This window comes from Myotis myotis, unplaced genomic scaffold (assembly GCF_014108235.1).
Source record: "Myotis myotis isolate mMyoMyo1 unplaced genomic scaffold, mMyoMyo1.p scaffold_m19_p_18, whole genome shotgun sequence".
NCBI classification, from domain to species: Eukaryota; Metazoa; Chordata; class Mammalia; order Chiroptera; family Vespertilionidae; genus Myotis; species Myotis myotis.
In genome coordinates, this window is record NW_023416322.1 from 33,408,402 (window position 1) to 33,428,421 (window position 20,020).

Below are 20,020 nucleotides of genomic sequence, written 5' to 3' on the forward strand. Positions count from 1 at the left end.
CAATCACTCTGGGCTTGGGGTTTTCTGGCCACGGGTTAGATTAAATCACCTTAGAAACCAGGCTGGCTGGCAATATTGAATTTCTTTGCCCTTGATACCCTGAAGTGATGCTTGCTAAGAGATCGCACATGAAGTTTCAACACACAGAATCCCTTCTTTAATCGACTGGGAAAACAACAGCCCAGAACTCTCTATTTACTAAGCTTGCTTTAGACTAGAGGTTAATACTGTTTTCCTTCTAAAGTGCAGAATACACACAGGTCTGGTCAAATCTACCGGAATAAGGAAGATTCTTCTTCATTCACTCAATTCTTCCCCAGGCACACCAGAATCGATCCTTGCCAGGGGCCCCCGCACGGCTGGGGCATACCAGGCCTGGCTGGACGCTCAGCCCCCACCTGATGCTCCATTCCACCCCCCACCCCTCGCACAGCGCAGCGTGGGGACAGCAGTTCCATCCTAAAGCGGCTGAGAGCCAAAGAACTCCGCCCACAAGGGCAGGTCCTTCCACAGGTCACAGAAATTCCTGAATTCATTTGCTGTCAAACAAAACCTGGAGGAGAAAATCTCTACTTTTGAAAAACAACAACAACAAAAATCAGCCCAAGTACTCCAGAAAAAACCAGCTTGTCATACTTGGAATGTGATCAAAGTGGGTTTCCAGTTAAAGCGTCAGTCACCACACGTCAGTCACAAGGACCCTGGGCACACAACCCTTCATCTCGGGAGGAGAAAAACAAAAGTGATGAACTGATGAGGAAACGAGAAGTGTCATTCCAGAAGAATTCCTTAAAGAAAAAATAAAATTGAACATTCTTGTTTCCTATTTACAATCACCCCCCACCACCATAATTCTATTTTAACATTAGGTTCCACATTTTATTTTGTTTTCAAGTTATAGTTCAAGAAAAGACCTTTTTTTTCCTTTTTTTTTTTTTTTTCTCTCAGCAATGTCTCACACAATTCCTCAGGATAGCACAGCATCTAAACCATATACCACTTCCAACCAGACCTCGATTCTCCAGCGATTGGCTTTGGTTTATTGATGAGAGCAATCCTCAGCTCTGCTGACAGGGAATAAACATAAACCACGTAGTCCTTTGAACAGAAAGGAGCACCCTCGTGTTTACAACGGCATGCCTAGCTAAAGCTGAACAAGAAAATAGACTATCAGCACAACTTTCATGTCACTGAGAATCCCGGGCGAGCGAGGGCCAGCACAGCCTGCTCCAGGCTCCAGGGAGACGAGCAGCTTAGCCCCCCTCGTCGGCTGCCCACGCGTCCCCCAATCTCAGCGACCGCACAGAGCTCAGGCCCCTGTGCTGACGTTCGGGACGTGACGTGTGAGCGTCTGTCTGGGAAAGAAGTGGAGAGGCCATACTTCCTACAGCATTTTCCAAAGTGGCACTGCAATACCGGGTCCCTTCAGGGTTGGCTCATGATAGACTGTAGACCCACTGCAATGGGTCCACAAAGAAAAAAAAGCAGAATCAGAGCTGAGTTCCCCTTTAAAAGCCAAACACCTACATCTAGAAAGAGGCTCCCCTACCTGAGAGCCCTGCCCTCTGGGGGTTCCCCACTGAGAAAACCCTCAGGTCTCACGGTTAGTTACAGGGCAGCCAGGTGGGGTAGGGCTGGCTGTAGGTCACTGGAGGCTGGGCCACGTAGTAGTTGTTGAAGTTGCCGTCGCTGACGTACGGAGCCGGCTGGTAGTAACAGGTGACGTTGGTGGCGCTGGGGATGATGTTCTGCTCGGCCAGCACGCGCAAGGCCAGGAGGGAGATGAGGTTCAGGGTCTGCCTGCGCTCGTGCCCCATGAGGCACACGGTGCTCTCGTTCACGACCCTGCGCAGGATCATGAGGTAGTCGTACTTGCTCCTCTCCTCCTCGGCGAAGTGGTTCTGCAGGTAGGTCTCCAGCTTCCTCTGCTGCTCCAGGATGTCCGGGAAGTCGATGAAGAACCGGGAGCACATGTAGCGCTCCAGCGTCTTGATCTCCTCCTGGTCGGCGGGCCTGAAGTCCCGCACGAGGAGGTTGCTGTACTTGAGCAGCCCGCCGCCCCGGATCTCCTCGGGGTTCTTGGTGGCGATGAGCCTGTTCTGCAGGTGGTCCAAGGCTTCCTCGAAGTCCCCGTACATGCTCTCCCCGATCACCGTGGGGTGCAGGAGCTCGGAGATGGGCTGGCTGGAGCAGTCGTAGAAGACGAGCAGGGAGTCCAGGATGATCTGGAAGGAGTCCACGCTGAACTCGAACTGGCGCCGGATGGAGTCGACGAACTTCAGCTCCACGTTCCTCCCGTTCTTGTTGGAGAGGGAGATGAGGCTCCAGCGGTCGGTGTCCGTGCACACCTTCACCAGCTTCTGCACGTAGGCCTCCTTCAGGGTCACCGGGCTGATTTTGAGCTTGTTCACGCCCTCCGGCAGGAAGTTCAGGAGGGAGCACAGGACCACGTCCCGGACAAGGTGGAATTCTACCTCGGTGGGAAGAGCCACGTGAAAGATGAGGTCCAGGTCTTTGCAGCCCAAGCCGTTGTCTTTGACCAAGACGTGGCCGGCGGCAGAGCCGTTCAGACGGACGTCCTGCACCTGGATGCCTGCCTCCTCCAGGCGGCTGCGCACGGTCTGCACGATGTCCTTCAGGGTGAGCTCCAAGGTTGGGAAGTTGCCCCGCCCGTGGACGGGCACGACCTCGTTCAGCACCTCGTGCAGGCGGCTCACCTGGTCCCAGCTGAGCACGCTGCAGGATGCGCAGTCCCCGCGACTGCTGCTCTCCTCTGCCATCGTGGGGGACGTTCTTGCCAGGGAAACTGAAAGTGGGGGGTGAGAAACAGAGTTAGGGTTCACTTCTACATGGCAAAGCAGCTCCAGGGACTCGGGGTGATTTTTCTCTGAACGTTTTCCTGGAAACAGGGATGTGTGGCCCCTACTGCTGGGTGCTGCTGTGAGGATGAAGGGAGTTAAGTGCATCAAGAACAGTGTCTCCAGGAAGTAAGGACAAAGCACACACGTGGACCCTGTACCACACTGGATGGCTTCACAACTTTGTCTCAGTGCTTGTTGTTTGCTTGTTTGGTCTGAGTGAGGGGTGGGGGTGGGGCTGGGGGTGGGGGTGGGCTGCATTGGTTTGTGTGATGAGAAGGAGACAAAGTCGTTACCCCAAGCAGCCTGAGTATGTGTCCTTGTTTTCTGTGGACATGACCTCTCCTGCTCCCTAACCGCATCTTAACGGGTTGCTACCAAGGCCACACACAGCACACAGGAGCCACAGAAAAGCCTTCCTTCACCCGGTGAACAGATGAATTCTCAAGTCGGGGCTGTAACTGCCCAAGAGGAGGGAATGGGTCAGTCCCATCAGGGGCAAGTGCACTGCGGTCCTGTTGGCAACAACCCCATGTCCTTGTGCTTGTGGGAGGGGTCTGCCCGAGGAGGTGACTAAAGTCCTGGACTGCAAAGGGCTAGGCCAGCTGTGTGGGGAACAGCTCTGCCCGCCAGGAGGCCCGCGCAGCCCGCGGGGAGCTTCCTCAGGGGAGCGTCACCTTCCAGCTGTGGTTTGAATACTAGCGCCTTGGAACTATCCCAGGAGGAGGAAGCTTGCGCTCAGCACCAGGAGAGAAACATCACTGCGAGAGCCCAAAGTCACCAAAGCAATTTTCAACTAAGTTACACTTTGCTGAAAATGAAAAGCAGTCAATTCCTGGAAATCCTAACCTATTAAAAAATACTGATATATTGGAGTCCAGGTGCCGGTGGACCCACAGGGACGGAGGAGCTAAAACAAAAGGTCAAGGTGCTGCCCTCACACTTCACGTGGGCAGCTTTCCCACCCGTCACCTTCCTGACCTGCTGGACACACAGAACCGCCCCAAGGACCTCTGCAGGTGCACTGCGTGGAAGCTGCTGCTTCGGATGCACAGCCAGCATGCGCGGTCCTGGGTGTCAGCTTGGATTGTTAGTCTTGCTCTGGGGTCAGGGGCCCTTGCCTTACCTAGGGCGCTCACATCGATGGGGTGGTTGTCAGGGTTGGGGTGCCATTGGACAGAGCCGAGCTTTCCAGGAGCTGGTCATTAAGAAGGTGGGTGTGACAGACAGAAAATGTACTAGGAGGGCAGGAGAGAGAAGTGTCCTTTGATTGGGGTGAACAGGAAGACCACTTATGGGGATGGGACACAAGACGACTGAAAGGCAACATGAGCTTGAGGCTGGAATCGAGGGGCAGAGGCAGCACGCAGCCAAGACCTGGCCATGTCCATCTGGCCTTTATGCACCTCTCCTCAAGCCAATCAGAAACAATATATGCACCCCTATTTCACATCAGGGTTATTTACAACAGCTGAGATCTGGAAACAGCCCAAGTGCCCATCAGTAGGTGAATGGACTTAAAAAATGTGGTACATTCACACACTGGAATACTATGTGGCTGTAAAAAGAAGGAAACTCTTACCTTTTGAGATAGCAATGATGGACCTGGAGAAGACTGTGCTAAGCAAAATAAGCCAGGCAGGGAAAGAGGAAGACAAATACCATATGATCACATGTCCATGTGGAAACTAAAGAACAAAATAGACTGACAAATGAAACAGAGCCAGAGGCATGGATACTGAGACAGACGTCAAGTGTCACAGGGCAATGACTGGATGGAAGAAGGTGAAGAGATTAGCCAAGAACATGTATGCGTAGCCCATGACAGAGACAACAGTGTGGTGAGGGCCAGGAGGGGAGGGCGGGCCATGCGTAGAGGTGGGCAAAGGGGGGGGAATGGGGACATCTGTAATAGTGTTAACTAAAAAAACCAAAACCTTAAGTATAAAATATGAAACCCTAAGAGTACTAGGAAAAAAACACGGTACCTATATACTTACATAGTCCTTTCTACATCATATAAAACCCCAAAGTCACACAAAAACTGATACATTTGCCTATATAAAAATTGAAGTTCTACATGGTAAAAACACCATGAAGGAGTCAGAAGACAAAGAAAAATATTTGTAACATTAGGCAAATATTCCTTAATGAATAACAAGCTTCTACAGATCAGAAATTCTCTAAACCTAATAGATGAAGGGTCAAAGGGCATGGACAGTGGCTCAGATGCACAACATTCAACCTTCCCTTAAAGGGACGGGCAGATGAAGACTTCAGTGTATCCTTCTGACCTATCAGATTGGCGAAGACCCAGCAGCAGTCACCTTGGGTACATGCCCGGGGCTCTCTCTAGAGAACAATGCGGCACTCTCGGTTTTCAGGGGCCATATCCTTGGACACCGAGGTTCTATTTCCAGGAAGTCTACTTGGGGTGTTATCCCATGGACATGCTTGCAATTATGCACAAAACCCGGAGAATTATGTATAAAGCTACACATACCAACGCATGCGGTTGTCCGAAAGAAGAGTGACAGCTCTATCTGAATGAACATGAAGTGCTCATCAAGATTTATTAACAGAAAAGCAAGTGCAAAACTGTGCGCGAAAGTATAAACGTCGGTGCTTATGCGATCTGAAACATCTGGAAGGACACACAGTAGTTCAGCTCGCACCAAATACCACCCCCAGCTGGCAGACAGAGGACGAAGAAAAATGTATTGTATCCCTTTTGAATTTAGAACCTATGCAAATGTTAGCTGAAAAAAGCTAAAGTCTTATTATCCGTGTTCTAAAATCTTCCCCCATCAGCCTCTACTCATCTGCTACCTTACTGAATTCCTTCAGTGCCTTTCCTGTCCCCTCCCCGCCCCCCCATATCCATGTGCCAAAGTCAAACACACGTAGAAGCTTCCCCTCCAAGCCTTCAATGCTCATCTCCAGGGGGTGGGCAGGGGAGGGGAGACCATTTCTCCTCAAGGGTGGCTTCCAGCCACGTTTCTACTTATGTTCTGTGTAAAAGAAGATGTCCACTGTTTACCAAAACAAAACAAAAGAACCACACTACAAAATAATGGATAAGCCATCTCATCTAGCTTCCTTCTATGTTTGTTATCCAAAAATGTTCCTTGTAATTGTGTAAGAATTGCTGTTTCTCATTTCAGACACGATAGCCACCCTCACATGACACTGTTATGTTGATTATTAGCTACAGCGGCAAGGGCCTTAATAAAGGCAATGACATTTTCAAGACTGTCCCATGCCTGTGGTTGGCTTCTCCCATGCCAATGTCTTCTGACACACTCATGAAGAATGGAGTTAGCTTTTAGTAGTCTGTATATGAGCACAGTGTGGGACACGGCAAACACCAAGTCCGTGGTGTAGTGTCCCACTCTCCCCATTTACCATGACTCAGAGAGGAGCTCACGCTACTGAAGGCACAGACTTAGGCTGGGTTCCAATTCGGTGCTTAGTTGATAGGAGAACCCGGGATGAGGTATTGATCCTACTAGCAAGGAATCCTTTGTTTTCCCTCACCGATCCAAGCAATTTCAAACATCAGAAGCACATTTTCCAGTTACTTAGACAAACATTGGTATTACTAATAAATCCAAGTCACGGGCCCTTAATGCTTAGGGAACACACCGGGGCTTAGTGGAACAGTTTTCATTTTAATTAACCACACGAATCAACATTGGTATAATCCCCATATGAAAGGATCACATGAAACACACATTCCCAGCTCATGAAAGGCCCTGGTTCAAGGCAAATTCTAGTTCAAAAATTCACAAAACAGTAAAAAGAAATTAATTAGAAGCCTGGCAAAGTCCAGTATTTTGATTTCCCTTTTACTGCCTGGGAAGCAGTCACTGTGCTCTGCACAGAGGGCACTGGACAGGCAGGGGCCGCGATTTCTCATTGATTTGAAAATTCAGGCACCTTTTCACAGGTGAGGATGACCAAGCTCTTTAATCTTTTCGTGTCTGACTCACGAGGAACAGCTCTCTTGGGTGTCCTTGAACCCCTTTCTTCCCTCCTCTGGCTGTGACGCGTGAAATGAACACAGGTTTGCAGAGGTAGCAACAGAAATGGGAGGGAAAAGCCAAAGGAGGCCAGGAGGGGAAGCCAAGCGCCCTGAGGAGAGGCCATGTCTAACTCAGGTGTGCTTCCCCGCTGCCTGGGACGGAGCCACTCCTCACAGGATGACCTGAAAACCCGTGTTTGAGCCCATTAAAGGAAGGGGAAAAAAGCAATGTCTACCCTGCTCCATAGCTAATCTAGATCCCAGCAAGCCTGAGGGTACTCCAGGCAGGCAAGCAGGACAGGCAGGGGAACAGCTGGAGGTGAGAGCACCTAGACATGTATAGCACTTTCGGGTCTCAGGGTCAAAGACGTAGGTCAAGTCGACACTCACTCCTACTTGTAACTAGCATGAGACAGACACTGTCCAGTATTCGCTGTGTATGTGGAGGCGAGCCTCCCCAGGGAAGGACGGTGCATATGCAAGTCCCGGGCTGTGATATTTAGTGGGAAAGCCCTAGAGACTCCTATGCAGCTGCCATGGAAATACTGCAGCTCTCTTCAGCCCCTCGTCCAGCCCAGAGACCACTGGGCCACACCCCCACCTGCGCCTGCTGTAAGTTTAAAATACAAAAGAAACCCGAACGCATTTCAGCGTTCCTTTCGTGGCGAACTTCCCTCTCAGTGTTGCTGGTTGCTTCCTCAAAAGCCTGGACCTTCCTGGTAACACAGTCCAGCTCAGGTGAGAGCCCGGCCATGGGCAGTGGACCGGGCCTGGTGGCGGACCCTGGAGGTGTGTGTGCAGAGTGGACACCTGCTGTCCCTGGGCCCCGGCTGAGGGGACCCGTGCAGTGTAGCTGGCACCTTACACAAACTCTCCTCTGTCTACCACAGAGGACACTTGCACATAAAAGCCTGGAGAACTTAAGCAGAAGTGGCAGGGATGGCAAGACGCCTATTAAACCTCCCGCCTCCTCCCGCAGCTGGCTGAGAGGGAGAGCCCAGTCTGGGCCTGTTTGTTTCCTGAAAAAGGAAGGTGTGGAGAGGCACGTGTAAGAGCACTTGGTCTGAGCCACTCAGTCAATCCCCACTTCACTCTCACGCGCTCTCCGAGGAAGCTACACTGCCCCTTTCCCACGACTCAGGAATGAGGACCAGGGATGACTAGGAGGCCTGTCCCCAGCTCCCCAGCTCGGGAGCTTCTGTTCCGAGTCTTGGAGTTGGTGACAACATCCCCCAGTTCTCGCTGCTAATAAAGTGATCTTTTCTAAAACAGAGATTGTGTTGGTCCTGCCCATAGAAGGAGAAAGCAGCCTGTTCCCCACGTAACTGTGGCACCTGTCTCCGCTGGCCCCTGGCCCCACCACACGCACTGAGACAGCAACAGCTCGAGTCGGCACCCAGCAGGGCCTGTGCAGAGCAGACTCACTGAGCAGAGGCGGCGGTCATCGTCAGGACCCCCAGGTGGCCCGAGGGCAGAGAGGCACCGGCGGTGTCGCACTGCCCACCGTGCAGTGTGGGAACTCCCACCCTCAGTGGGATGCGCATCAGCTGTTGCGTCACCGAGCATCTTACTAACCCAGCCCACGTCCTTTCCAAGGGTCATTTCACCACTTGCTCAGACTCCAGCAGGCATGACAGATGCGGGGCCCTCCGGGGGCTCTCTGTGTGGCCACAGCCATGGCCAGAGGACACCAAGGTGACTAGATGTCTGGCCAGGTGTTCTAGTCTGAGCCATCAAACTCTATTTGACAACATCTCAGGTGCGGGAGACACTGCTGCAGGCTCTGTGCGGGCCACCGCATCGCCCCCCTTCAACACCCCTGGTGCGGGAGATACTACGGTATCTGTCCCCTTTACGGACAGAAAACTGGGCACAAAGAGGATCCGCAAAGCAACTGCCCAGGGAAGCCCCAGGGGGAAGCGGCAGAAATGGGGTGTAAGAGGCTCCCTGAAGGTGGTACGTGGGTGTATGCGCTGGGTGGGGGGAGGGCTTTGAAGACAAGCTCTTTGCTCAGGTAGTTGTAGGAAAGTAGAGGACAGCAAGAGGGAGGAAAGGGGAGGGAGGCGGGAGAGGGGAAGAAGGTGGGAGAGGGGAGGGAGGTGGGAGGGTTTTCTACCAGACAAGGGAAAGGTGTGCTGAGCCCCCTGGGGAGGTCAGATGGCAGGTGCTGAAAGCAAGACAGCGCATTTAGAACTGAACTAACAGCCGTCAGTACAGAACTGCACCCCTCAGATCCATCCTGGATCTGGGGGGTGGTACGGTCTGGCCAGCCACCAGAACTGAGTGTAATTCCACATAGAAACTCTAACAGTTATGCTAATGCTGTGTTAAAGGGACAGTGGCTGGAGATGAAGGCCTGGGTCCTCTCCTCAGGCAGCGCCAGGATGCTGGCTGGGGGCAAGACAGTGATTTCAGACGAAGCAGAAAGGAGGAGCCAGGAAGGGAAGGAGCTGGGAGTCCGCTTGCTGGACAAGCATCAGGAAGAGGAAGTAATGGCACAGGAGGGAGGCTGCCGGGAGGGGCTGACCCTTCCGGATCTGGGCACCTAAGGCACTTGCTCTGCTCACAGCATAAAGGGGCCGCCAGGGCTCGGCCCGGTGGCGGTGGCGGGGAGACCGGGAAGGCCCACCTACTGGACAGGACACTCCCGCAGACAAGGAAACAGGTAACCGGACTGGAGCTGCAGGGACAAGGCAGGCCCATCTGCAAGAGTGAGCAGGACCCAGGCAGCACAGGAGGGAGGAAGCGGAAGCAGCTGGCACAGAGCGCCCCGTGTGCGCAGTGCACCTGGGACTGGACACCTGCCACTTTCCCACCGGCATCTAGTCTGACCCTTGAGAGTCCTTCGTCCTGAGGAAAACGGCAGGCACTTCGGACAACCATGTGCAGCGGCAGATAAGCGGGCGGAAGGGAGCAGAGCCGGGGCCAAGGTGGAGGTGGCCTTCTGAAGAGCAAACCTCCCTGACTCCTCGAATTCCTAGACGGGTGAAGGCCAGAAGTTATCTGGGACCCGGGGAAGCCTGAGCGAGCCCTTTGTCTGCCGGCTGCAGCCCCTCACCAGGGCCTGGGCCCCTCCGCAGGGAGGAGAGGGGATTCTGGAGCCTTCGCCACTGCCCCCAAGCACATTAGAAAGTTCCAGATAACTGAGGCACACCTGTGTCTCTCGCACAGGGACTAAACATTCACATTAATAGACAGCCCAAGGCAACAGGACCAGATAAAATAATGCCTTGTTTGTGAAAAGGGCAATGAAATTTATTGTTTCCTTTTTCCACAAAGTTATGTTTACAGCTGCCCATGCAAACACCCACAAACACATTCTCCCTCGGTCCCAGTGGCTGCCCTGGGCCACCGAGCTGTGCCCAGAGAAAACATTTCTAAGTCAGCGACACCACAAACCCGCAGATGGGCTTTTCTCACTCTGGGCCCCTGGTCACAGTCAGGTCTCAATCTATTTTCTCAGGGTCATCAGCATCCTCCTCGCCACTTGACACTAGTTAGTTTCCCGGGGCTGAGAAGCTGGGGCAGATTCCCACAGCGCCCGGACGCTGCCTGCGCTGGAGAAAGAGACGGCCCTGGGCCGGTGCCTTGCTTTGCACCACATCCTTCCCTCCCAAGTTCCTCCTCCCCTCGGATGCCAACACGCAGTCTTCGTGGTTATCAAGGACGGGGCTCTGTCCACAGACCCCGCCCTGAGAAGACTTGAAACAGAAAGCTCATCCCGTCAGTCAAAATAGGGTGCTTCAGCAAGTGTGGCTGGGAGATAACACCCGGCTCCACAACAGCACAAACAGAATCAAAACACTGGCCCACGTATAACGGACACGCAGACCTCCAAGGGCGTACAGGGATCTGCGGAAATGGGCGCCAATGCAGATATTAACGAGGTCGGAACATAGACACCTTTCGATGGAAGCTAAGCTGAGAAGCTTTGATTTTCCCAGGTGTCAGCATTATTAAGTGCTAGCTACGCAACTCGAAATGGAAATAATCCTTGTTGCTGCTGGGTGGCCCACGCCCTCCTACCAAAGGCCTCTTTCTAAATCAGAGATGCTACTGGTCTGAATTCACTGGAGAGATGCCCAGAGCTGGCCATCCTGTTTTAGAGACCAACTAGACCGGGAAACTGGGGCCACCTCTAGCAGGAGACCATTACTCTAAGGATGACCAAGGTCACCTGCATCCACAGTACTCAAGGGCCTCCAGGTTTGACCAAGGGTTGCTTCCACAGGCAACTTTACCATCCAACTCTCCAGCTTAGAGCTCTGGTCAGCGGTCAGCTGTGCCAAGCAGGTCCTCAGTCCTCCTGCAGCCTAGTCGCCACCAGCATCCCAGGGCCTTCTCAGGAAAGGCACGAGACGTTCTCTGATGCTCAAATGCACTTCACATACATGAGACACATATGCACCCCTCACATATGTCTATGCCCGGGCTAGCCTCCACTTCAGTGCGGACGCCAGCTATGCACAAGGTTCCATCCAGGGTTTAGCTCGCACAGATCCTTCCCTGGAGTTAACATTCACGTGGCAGCTACCTGACCTCCAGGTCTGAGCACGGCAGCAGGCTCAGTGATCCCTCAGACAACATTATAAATGCTGCTAAGAACAGAGATGTGGGTAAGTGTACAAAATCGGGGGTGAAGGGGTGGATTAAAGTAAAGGGCCAACCCGTGGGGTGGTACCTATTTCTGCAACAAATGCACTTCCGGCAGCCAAGCCACTTCACTTTGCCTTTAGTGCGCCGACGTGTGGAGTCACACAAGCCATGACTGTAACTCACTAGGATGGTTACCATTACATCAGCATTTACCAAGTCAGGCGCTGCTGTCACTGGGCATCTCATAGAAGCTTTCACTGGAAAGTTATTTCCCACTGCAGTTCCAAATTTTAATTGTTGATAAATTGTGGAGTCCTGGTCCCCTGCCCCCCTCAGATTTGATCTGCAATTCTTTGATTACCTTATGAGCATTTTCACCTGTAGAAAAACAATACAGGGCATGCTGGGCCAGGAATCAAACATCCTGTGCTCTAGGGTCAGGTCTCATTCACAGTTGAATGACTACCAATGAGGTGGCCACCATGACTGAATTTCCGTTCATTCTTTCCAAATATGCGAGTGCCTGCTGTGTTCCCAGTGCTGTTCTAGAAGCTTATGAGACAAAGTCCTCTGCCCTTGTAGAGCTTATGTCCTAGCTGACACTCTCCTTCCATAAATGTGTTAACTCTTGCCCCCCACACAAGTAGAACCAGAATTTGAGAGTCAAGCATGTTTGCAGATGGTGGAGACTGGCACTGCCCAATATTGTACCCACAGCCTCATGGGGCTGCTGAGCATTAGAAATGGGCAAGTCCAAATTCAGATGTTCTGTGAATGGAAAACACACACGGGGATCTCAAACATTCAGTACGAGACAAAAAAAAGTAAAACAGCTCATCAATATTTTTATATTATTTTAAATTGAAATGATATTGGTCATGATGGGTTAAATACAATTATTTTCACCTGTTTTTTTTTTTATGTTTACTTTTTAATGTGACGACTAGAAACTTCATTGAGGCTCTCACATTTCTACTGGACAGCGCTGGTCTATGGTCCTTATTACAATGAAGAAACTGAAGCCTGAGAGGTACAGGCGCTGCCAGGGCCAGAACTCAGGTGTCGACACAGCCTCAGAGCGGGGAGGAGGTCAGGATCAAGACCACAAGGGTCTGGGCACGGGAGACCCAGGCCAGCACCCGGACACGCGCAGGTGCTCAGCGGTGTCCCCCTCATCTCTGCTCTGGATCGGTGGGCCTCCTACTCAGCTACCTCCTCGCTACTCCAGGACCACCCAGTCAGCTGGCCACGGGGGTCCTCATGCCCACCTCTCCCCTACTGCAAGCACAGGTCAGGGACAAAGAGACATGGTGTGTTTGGGGTGAGGGGTAGCCAGCCAGGTCAGGTGGAAGACTGCCCCTTCTCCCACCCTCCTGAGGGCTAAGCAAGGCGACAGCAGCTATGTCAGCACAAGGGGTGGGAGCGGCTCAGGATTCATGGATGACGTTCTCCTCACAGGTGCTTCCAGGGAGGTAATACGGAGGCAGATATGGGACTTTGTGTGTGTGTCCAATTGAAGATGAGATTGAAGAGAGTAGAAAGTAAGGCACAAAGCAGAACTGTCAGGAGTATTTAAGAGGAGAGGCAGGGATTGAGGGGACCCTCAGATGGGGATAGGTCAGAAGCCTCAGAGAAGGGTCCGAAGAGGGATTGGAGGATGGTGAGGGAGGAGCAGCATTAGCTTGATCAAACCTCTGAGTATGTGTCCTGGGAGGCAAGGCAGGGCAGCTGGGAAGACTCCGAGGCAAAAGGTCGAGAATAAACAGAAGGTCAGGAAGGTTCAGGTCCTGACAAGACGCTCAGCTCAGCCTGCAGGTTATGAAGGTAGCAACCCAAGAGCTTGGGATGGAGAACCGGGCGGGCGGGGAGAGGAGCTGACTGCTGCTCTCATCGAGCTGCCGTCTGCAGGGCCCTGCACTAGGTCAGTGAAGGCAGTGGAAAACAAACACGTCAAAAGACGAAGATTCAGCAGAACTGACCACCGAGGGCACGTGGGCAGAGAAAAGCTGCGGGTGCCGTGCCGGGGGCTGGTGTGGGGTGGATGGGAGATGCTGAAGGGAGCAAGTTAACAGCTTGAGGGGTTTCAGCTGTGGGCCAATTAGTGGTCACAGCCTCCCAGCTCCAAACCTACACCCCTGAGGCCTCCATTTAGAAAAAGGCCCAGGATTTCAGTCTAGGACAGTGGTTCTCAACCTTGGCTACACATCAGAATCACCTGGGAATCTTTTGAAAATCCTGATTTCTGGGCCTCATCCTCCGGAAATTCTGTTTCTTTGTTATGGGGTGGGGCCATAACATCAGTCACAAAGAAACAACTTCCGGAGGATGAGGCCCAGAAATCAGGATTTTAAAAAGATTCCCAGGTGATTCTAACGTGCAGCCAAGGTTGAGAACCACTGGTCTAGGAGCTTCGGATCCCCACAGCTCCAGCACCTTGGCCCACGTGGACCACACCTACGGGAAGCCGGCCTCCCCTCTGAGAGGAAGGGCCGCCTGTGCCAGCAAGCACTGCGCCCACTGAGCCTCTGTGTGCCAGGCCCTGCTCTGGGCGCCCACAGTGAGCACACATCCTGCCCGAGGACACTGAGCTGCCCAGCTCCTCCTGCATCCGGGGCAGCCCCAGGCCTCTCCGCATACCGCTCCCTCAGCCTCCTCAGCACCTGGCACAAACCAGGCCTCGGAAGCACTTAGCCACTTACTGACTCAATCCTGCCATCTAAGAAATGCACACTGGCAGCGGGTCAGTGGCCAGGACCCCAAAAGGCTCGGAGACTGAAAACATCCTACGGGGAGAGCAGCAACTGTTTCTTCGTATTAGTTTTTTCCTGTTGTTCCAAGAAGTCCCGAAACAGTTCTAGAGCAGCTACCGGGGACAGCTGTCCAAAATCCATTCACTCTCATCAATTCACAGGGCGACTCCTGACATAGTCGGTGCCAAGGTGCTTCCTCTAAACCATTTCAACTACAAATGTGAACTTCCTTATAACGCACTAGTGAAAGAATAAAAAAGCCTGAGGCCAGGAACCCCTGAAGCAGCAAAGGTCACCAGCACCGCTGTAGCCAAGTGGCTGTAAACACACCAGCCTGCCTTTACCCACAGATGTCTGCTTCATGATAACAGCGCATGCCAGCTTAACACGCTACAGTCAAGGCACCATGTGGCAGAACATGTTTACTGCCTGTTTACTTCAGTGACCACACAATAAAGCAACGGACCTTATCTAACCTGATAATATTTTATTCCAAGTAACACCTCAGACTCTGCATTGCTTCCCCTTCTCTCCCGTCCCCCGCCTCTCACACTCACACACTCACACACTCACACACTCACACACACACACACACACACACACACACACTCTCTCTCTCTCTCTCTCTCTCTCTCTCTCACAATAACAGATACAGCCCAGTCTGGTGTGAAACCGAGAAACCCAAGCACAAGTTTAGTTTAACTCCCAAAACTAGTCTGGGGCTTCCACAGCTTCTCTTGGTAGCGTGAGCAAGGTTTAGCACACCCACTCAGCTCACGGCTCCTCACTCTTTAGCGATTGACCCCGTGCACACATTTCAAAGATGAAGACAAGGTACTACTTACTTGAGCAGTTTAAAAAAAAAAAAAAGTCATTTTCTAATTCGGTATCAAAAGAGTTGGGCACTGGCACTGGCAGAGCAAGGGCATTACGGTCCACCCTAAGTTATCTTTATTGCCGCCAGTTCCCTGGACGTCAGGAAGGACGAGGACTGCTCTGTCCTCTGGTGGATGGTGCAAAATGTCCAGTCTGCTCTGGCCTTGACCTCTGGGCATGGAGGCTTAGGGGGGCGCTGCTGGGAGAGGGGCTGTGGTGGGAGCTTCTGCAACTCAGGGTGGGATTTCCTGGAGCTTCTGGAGCTCAGACTAGAGCAGAGGAAGGGGGGCGGGGGGGGGGGAGGGAGGGCTGGTGCTAGGCTCTCACGTTCATTCTGACAAACAGGCCCAGGGCCAAGTCCTTCCCTTCAGAGTTACTCCAACTTAATCTCTAGATATGAGGAAGGTGTTGCGGAAACAAGTGCACAGAGAGTGTCGCTGTTTAACTCCACATGCACACACTGATGTTCCTTGTGAAATTAGGGACTGTTGTTTGGGGTAACAATTTAGAAGCCTCGTGGCAGAGAAACTGATATGTTTTTGTTTTCATCTTTCCATGGGACTCTCCCCACAGCTACCTGAACAATTCTATACAGCATACTCTAGCTCAGCCGTGGGCAAACTACCGTCCGCGGGCCGGATCCGGCCCGCTTGAAATGAATAAAACTAAAAAAAAAAAAAAAAAAAAAGACTGTACCCTTGTATGTAATGATGTTCACTTTGAATTTATATTAGTACACACAAACACTCCATCCATGCTTTTGTTCCGGCCCTCCGGTCCAGTTTAAGAACCCATTGTGGCCCTCGAGTCAAAAAGTTTGCCCACCCCTGCTAGCTGCTCTCTAAACACGCCTTGTGGAGGACGAGTGCACGCTACAGATAGGGGTAAACCTTAAGGCATAAGTTTCAGTTATCTCAAGGAAAAGCTTGGCTCCCGAGATATTAAGTTTTCCATCTTCACAAACAACAATGGCAAAGGACAGAATTCCTGCCGGTGCAGCTCAGACCGCTCCCCTGAAAGCGAAGAGAAAGGTCAGCATTCTCTCGTCCCCACCCCACCCGCTTCAGCGAGCAGCCTGTGCCGGTCTCGGCCCCCCCCTTCCCCTCCCCCCACCCCCGCCCCCGTGGTACCTCCGGGGCCTTGAGCCTCAGCACGACTCTCCTCGGAAGCGCTCCTACCACCCTGGCCTGGCTGCCTTGCTCCCTTCCCAGCCAAGTCCTTGCCAAGTTACACATGTTGAAAGGTTAGTGTAGCCAACAATGGCCACTCTCATCCCCCGCGGAGGGCAGCTGGGCCGAGCCCAGGGTCTCCCTTCAGGAGACCTGAATCGTCTTCACTTCACTTCCTGGGGAGGTTCAGGTTCCTAACCCACCTCCCAAGTATCCCGAACGCCAATGGTCACGAGACAAACGACTACACAGCCCTCCTGAACGCCTCATCGATACTTCAAGCGCTGCCCTGTGTGCACGTTAGAACTCCATAAAAATAAAAGTTAAAAAGCAGCAGGTCCCTAACCAAGGACTTGAGCAACCCCGCGGAAGCCTTCCTCCTACTCCGCACCAAAAGGAAAGGGGCGGGGGGCTGAGCCGACCCTCCCGCGGGGTCCAGCCCTAACCGGAGGTTCCAGCGAGCATGGGTGAAGCCCCCCCCCCCCCCCCGCCCCGCTGCGAGGTCGCCCCGCCGAGGCGCCTAGGTCTGCGGGCTGCCAACCTGTGCTCAGCTTCGCCCCCCTCCGCCGACTCCCCTCCCACCTTCGCGATCCCAACTGCGACACCTCCCAGGGCAGCAGCGCCTAGGGGCCACCCGCGGCACCGCTAGGCGAGTCCGCTGACTGCCATGGCTTTTCGTCTACGCAGTAAGCAAGTTTCATTTCCACCAGGGGCGGAACCAGGTCGCGGACAGCGTCTTCCCGAGAAGTTGCCGAGAGAAGCGCAGCGCCCAAGTCACTCGCCTGGGTCACTCGCCTGCCCACGGTGTCCACAGGCTGGTGTGAGTCCAAGAAAAGTGTTACGGTTTCCGCCAGGGCCCTGGCACCGGGCCTGGGGGGCGCCCCCCGCCCTCCCTCCCACCCCAGCCTGATACCAGCCCCGGCCGCGGCGCCTCCCCAACACGCCGCACTCGCATTCGCGCTGCGTGGGCCGGAGCGGGCGGACGCGCCGGTGGGAGCGCAGGTGCGAGCCCGAGAGGCTGCAAGCGAGGAGGGGAGGGGAGGGGGGCCGGGGCGCCGGCGGGCTCCGGGCGGGAGCCCAAGGCCCCCATCACGTACGCTTCGGCCTCCGCGCGGCGCCCGGCCAGCGCGCAGCCCGCGGGACGCGCGCGGAGCAGGAACTCGCCAAGTTTGCCAAGCCCGGGCCGAAGTCTCTGGAAAGTTGCGGCTCCGTCTCAGAGCGGCTCGCCGGGCCCACGGGGACAGGGGGTGGAGGGCGGCTGCCAGGGAGGGAGCAGCGGGGGAAGGGGGCACCGGGTCCCGGCACCTGTCCGCACCCCCCCCCCTGCCCGCGGCCCCCAGGGGCTCCGCCAGGACCTGAGCTCCGCTCGGCCGGGACAGACCCCCGAGGGCAGAGCGCGCGGCTCTCGGGAGCCGCCGTACCCTCGCCCCCTTGGAGGAGAGGTGCCCTGGACTCACCTGAGCGGCGGAAAAGGAGACGACAGACGCAGGTCCTTGGCGCGGGCAGCCCCCCGACAGGAGCGGCGAGGTCACCAGGGGCCCCAGGCAGCGGCACCAAGTGAGCCTCTCGGCCGCCGCCCCCTTCGTTCTTATACGGCCTGACCACGCCTCCGCCCGCCGCCCCCGCCCCTGCCCCCGCCCCTAAGCCTGCCTCCCCGGGGAGCGCGGGGCAGGGCTGGGCGGAGCCAGCGCCCACCGGATCCTTCCGCCTGGACGCTGACGGCGAGGGCCGGGCCAGAGGCGCCCTCTGATTGGCTTCTCGGGTGAATGGTTGCCTGGAGACGAGTAAATCTTCGGCGGTGGGACGGGGTGAGGGTGCCCGAGAAGGGCACTGCGCAGGCGCAATAGAGAGGGGCTGCGCTGACACCTCTTAACTTCGGAGTTGCTGGGACGCCTTCTGTCTCTACTTTCCACTGCGCTCTTCTCGGCGGTTCCTATCACCCAACTCCGCCCCCCGCCCCCCCAGCTTCCCGCACCTCCGTCCCGCTCCCTCGCCGGCCCGTTTTCCTCCTGCTTCTCTGGAAGTTTCGCGTTGGTCCTCTCTTTGCAGGAGTGGGGAGTGGAACCCCCACGCCTACCTCCGGGGTGTGTTTTGAAGTCGGAAAAAAAAATTGTATGGTTTCTGAGCGGAGGGAGGCTTCCTGGTTCCCCAGGCAAATTGGCTGCAGGTCGTTGGGGAAGGAGGCGGCGCAGTTGGTTAACCACCTGTGCGCAGTGAGCGGGGCTCAGGGCCTCGATCGAGGAATCCCTCGCCAAGCCCGGCCGGCGCGGCAGCCCCAGCCCCACGCGGGGGGCCCCCGGACTCGCGCGTGTTAGGTAACACGCGGGCGGGGTTTGGACGCCACCCACTCAGTCCGCAGCGAGCGGTTTGGAGTCCAGGTTGTACATTCAGAGAACCTGGGAAGGGATGTCCATTCATCACCTGACGATCTGCAAGGCCTGGAGCAACTAACTTCACCCACCCGCCCTCAGTCTCCATCTCCTCACCTGGACGTGGGACTGACACGGGAACCGCGTGGTAGGGTTACCTAAGTCTTAAATAAGAAAAGGGGAAGCTCGTCGCGCATGCCCCATATCAGGTGTGTGGTCCGTGTTATTGATATAAAATAGTAACTGTTGTTGATCCATAAGCATTTATGGAGCTTGTACTGATGGGAGAGAAGATTACTTCTCGGGAGGCGGTATTTCCGTGCCGGCCCCTCCCACTGCCGCCTGAAATGAATATGCGCTCAGTGTCTGCCAGGACAAACAGGGTTCTCACATACATGCCTTCCCTGGGAGGGGCGGCTCCTGAAACGTTAAGGAGAGAGGAGACCAGTAGGAGTGGCTGTAGAAAAAGCCAGCGACTATTGCAGGACATGTACGCAGGTGAGATGGTCTATGTGGGTGTTTTGTGTTTTGTTTTTTTTTACTTTCAGTTTTTGAGGTATAAATTCAGTAAAGTGCACAAAGCTTATGTGTGCAGAATGATGCATTTCTACATATGTGTGCACCCATGTAACTGCCACCCAGATCAGGACATTGGCACTCTCCAGCTTCCTCGTGCCCCTTCCCATCCAGTGTCCCACGAGGGTAACCACTGTTCTGACCTCTATCGCCATATCTTAGTTTTACCAATATTTGAAATTGATATGGGTGGCTTACACAGTGTGTGTACTTTCAGGTCCGGCTTCTTACGCTCACTAGTGTGTCTATGAAATGCGTCCATGTTGTTGCAGGGAGCAGCGGCTCATTCCTTTCCAATGCAGTGTATTATCCCATTATGTAAATATTCAGTAACTCATGTACTCATTCTACTGGTGGATGTGTGGTTTTGCCTATCACGAATGAAGCTGCTTACAAATAATCTTTTTTTCCAGTTTGAGGTATACTTGACAAAAACTGTATATATTTAAAGTGCACTACATGATGTTTTGATAGTGTGAATTGATCACCACAATCAAGCTATTAACACATCCATCATCTCACATAGTTACCGTGTGTGTGTGTGTGTGTGTGTGTGTGTTGAGAATGCTTAAGACCAACTCTCTTAGCAAATTTCAAGTAGATAATACAATGTTATTAGCTATAATCACTATGCTATATATTAGATCCCCACAACTATTCATCCTATGTTTATGCCCAGGACTGAATTGTAGAATGATAGAGTGTACACATATTAAGCTTTAAACAGACTGCTAAACAGTTTCCCAAAGAGGTATAACAATTTATATTCCAGCCAGTGATATGAGATTTCCAGTTGCTCCAC

At 53.7% G+C, this 20,020-nt stretch overlaps 1 protein-coding gene across 2 annotated transcripts; it reads right to left on the reverse strand.

Moving 5' to 3' along the window:
- Nucleotides 1-769: 769 nt before the first annotated feature.
- On the reverse strand, nt 770-17,882 carry TENT5C (terminal nucleotidyltransferase 5C). 2 transcript variants are annotated; one of them, XM_036343897.1, is made up of 3 exons: nt 17,731-17,829; nt 15,995-16,117; nt 770-2,806 (listed from the first exon to the last, which is right to left on the reverse strand). In XM_036343897.1, exon 3 carries the CDS (start codon nt 2,778-2,780, stop codon nt 1,605-1,607), a length of 1,176 nt encoding a protein of 391 aa, XP_036199790.1. In that variant the 5' UTR covers nt 2,781-2,806; nt 15,995-16,117; nt 17,731-17,829; the 3' UTR covers nt 770-1,604. The 2 variants fall into 2 exon arrangements, with proteins under 2 accessions (XP_036199790.1, XP_036199791.1); XM_036343898.1 differs by lacking the exon at nt 15,995-16,117 and having other exon boundaries at nt 17,731-17,882.
- Nucleotides 17,883-20,020: the final 2,138 nt, after the last annotated feature.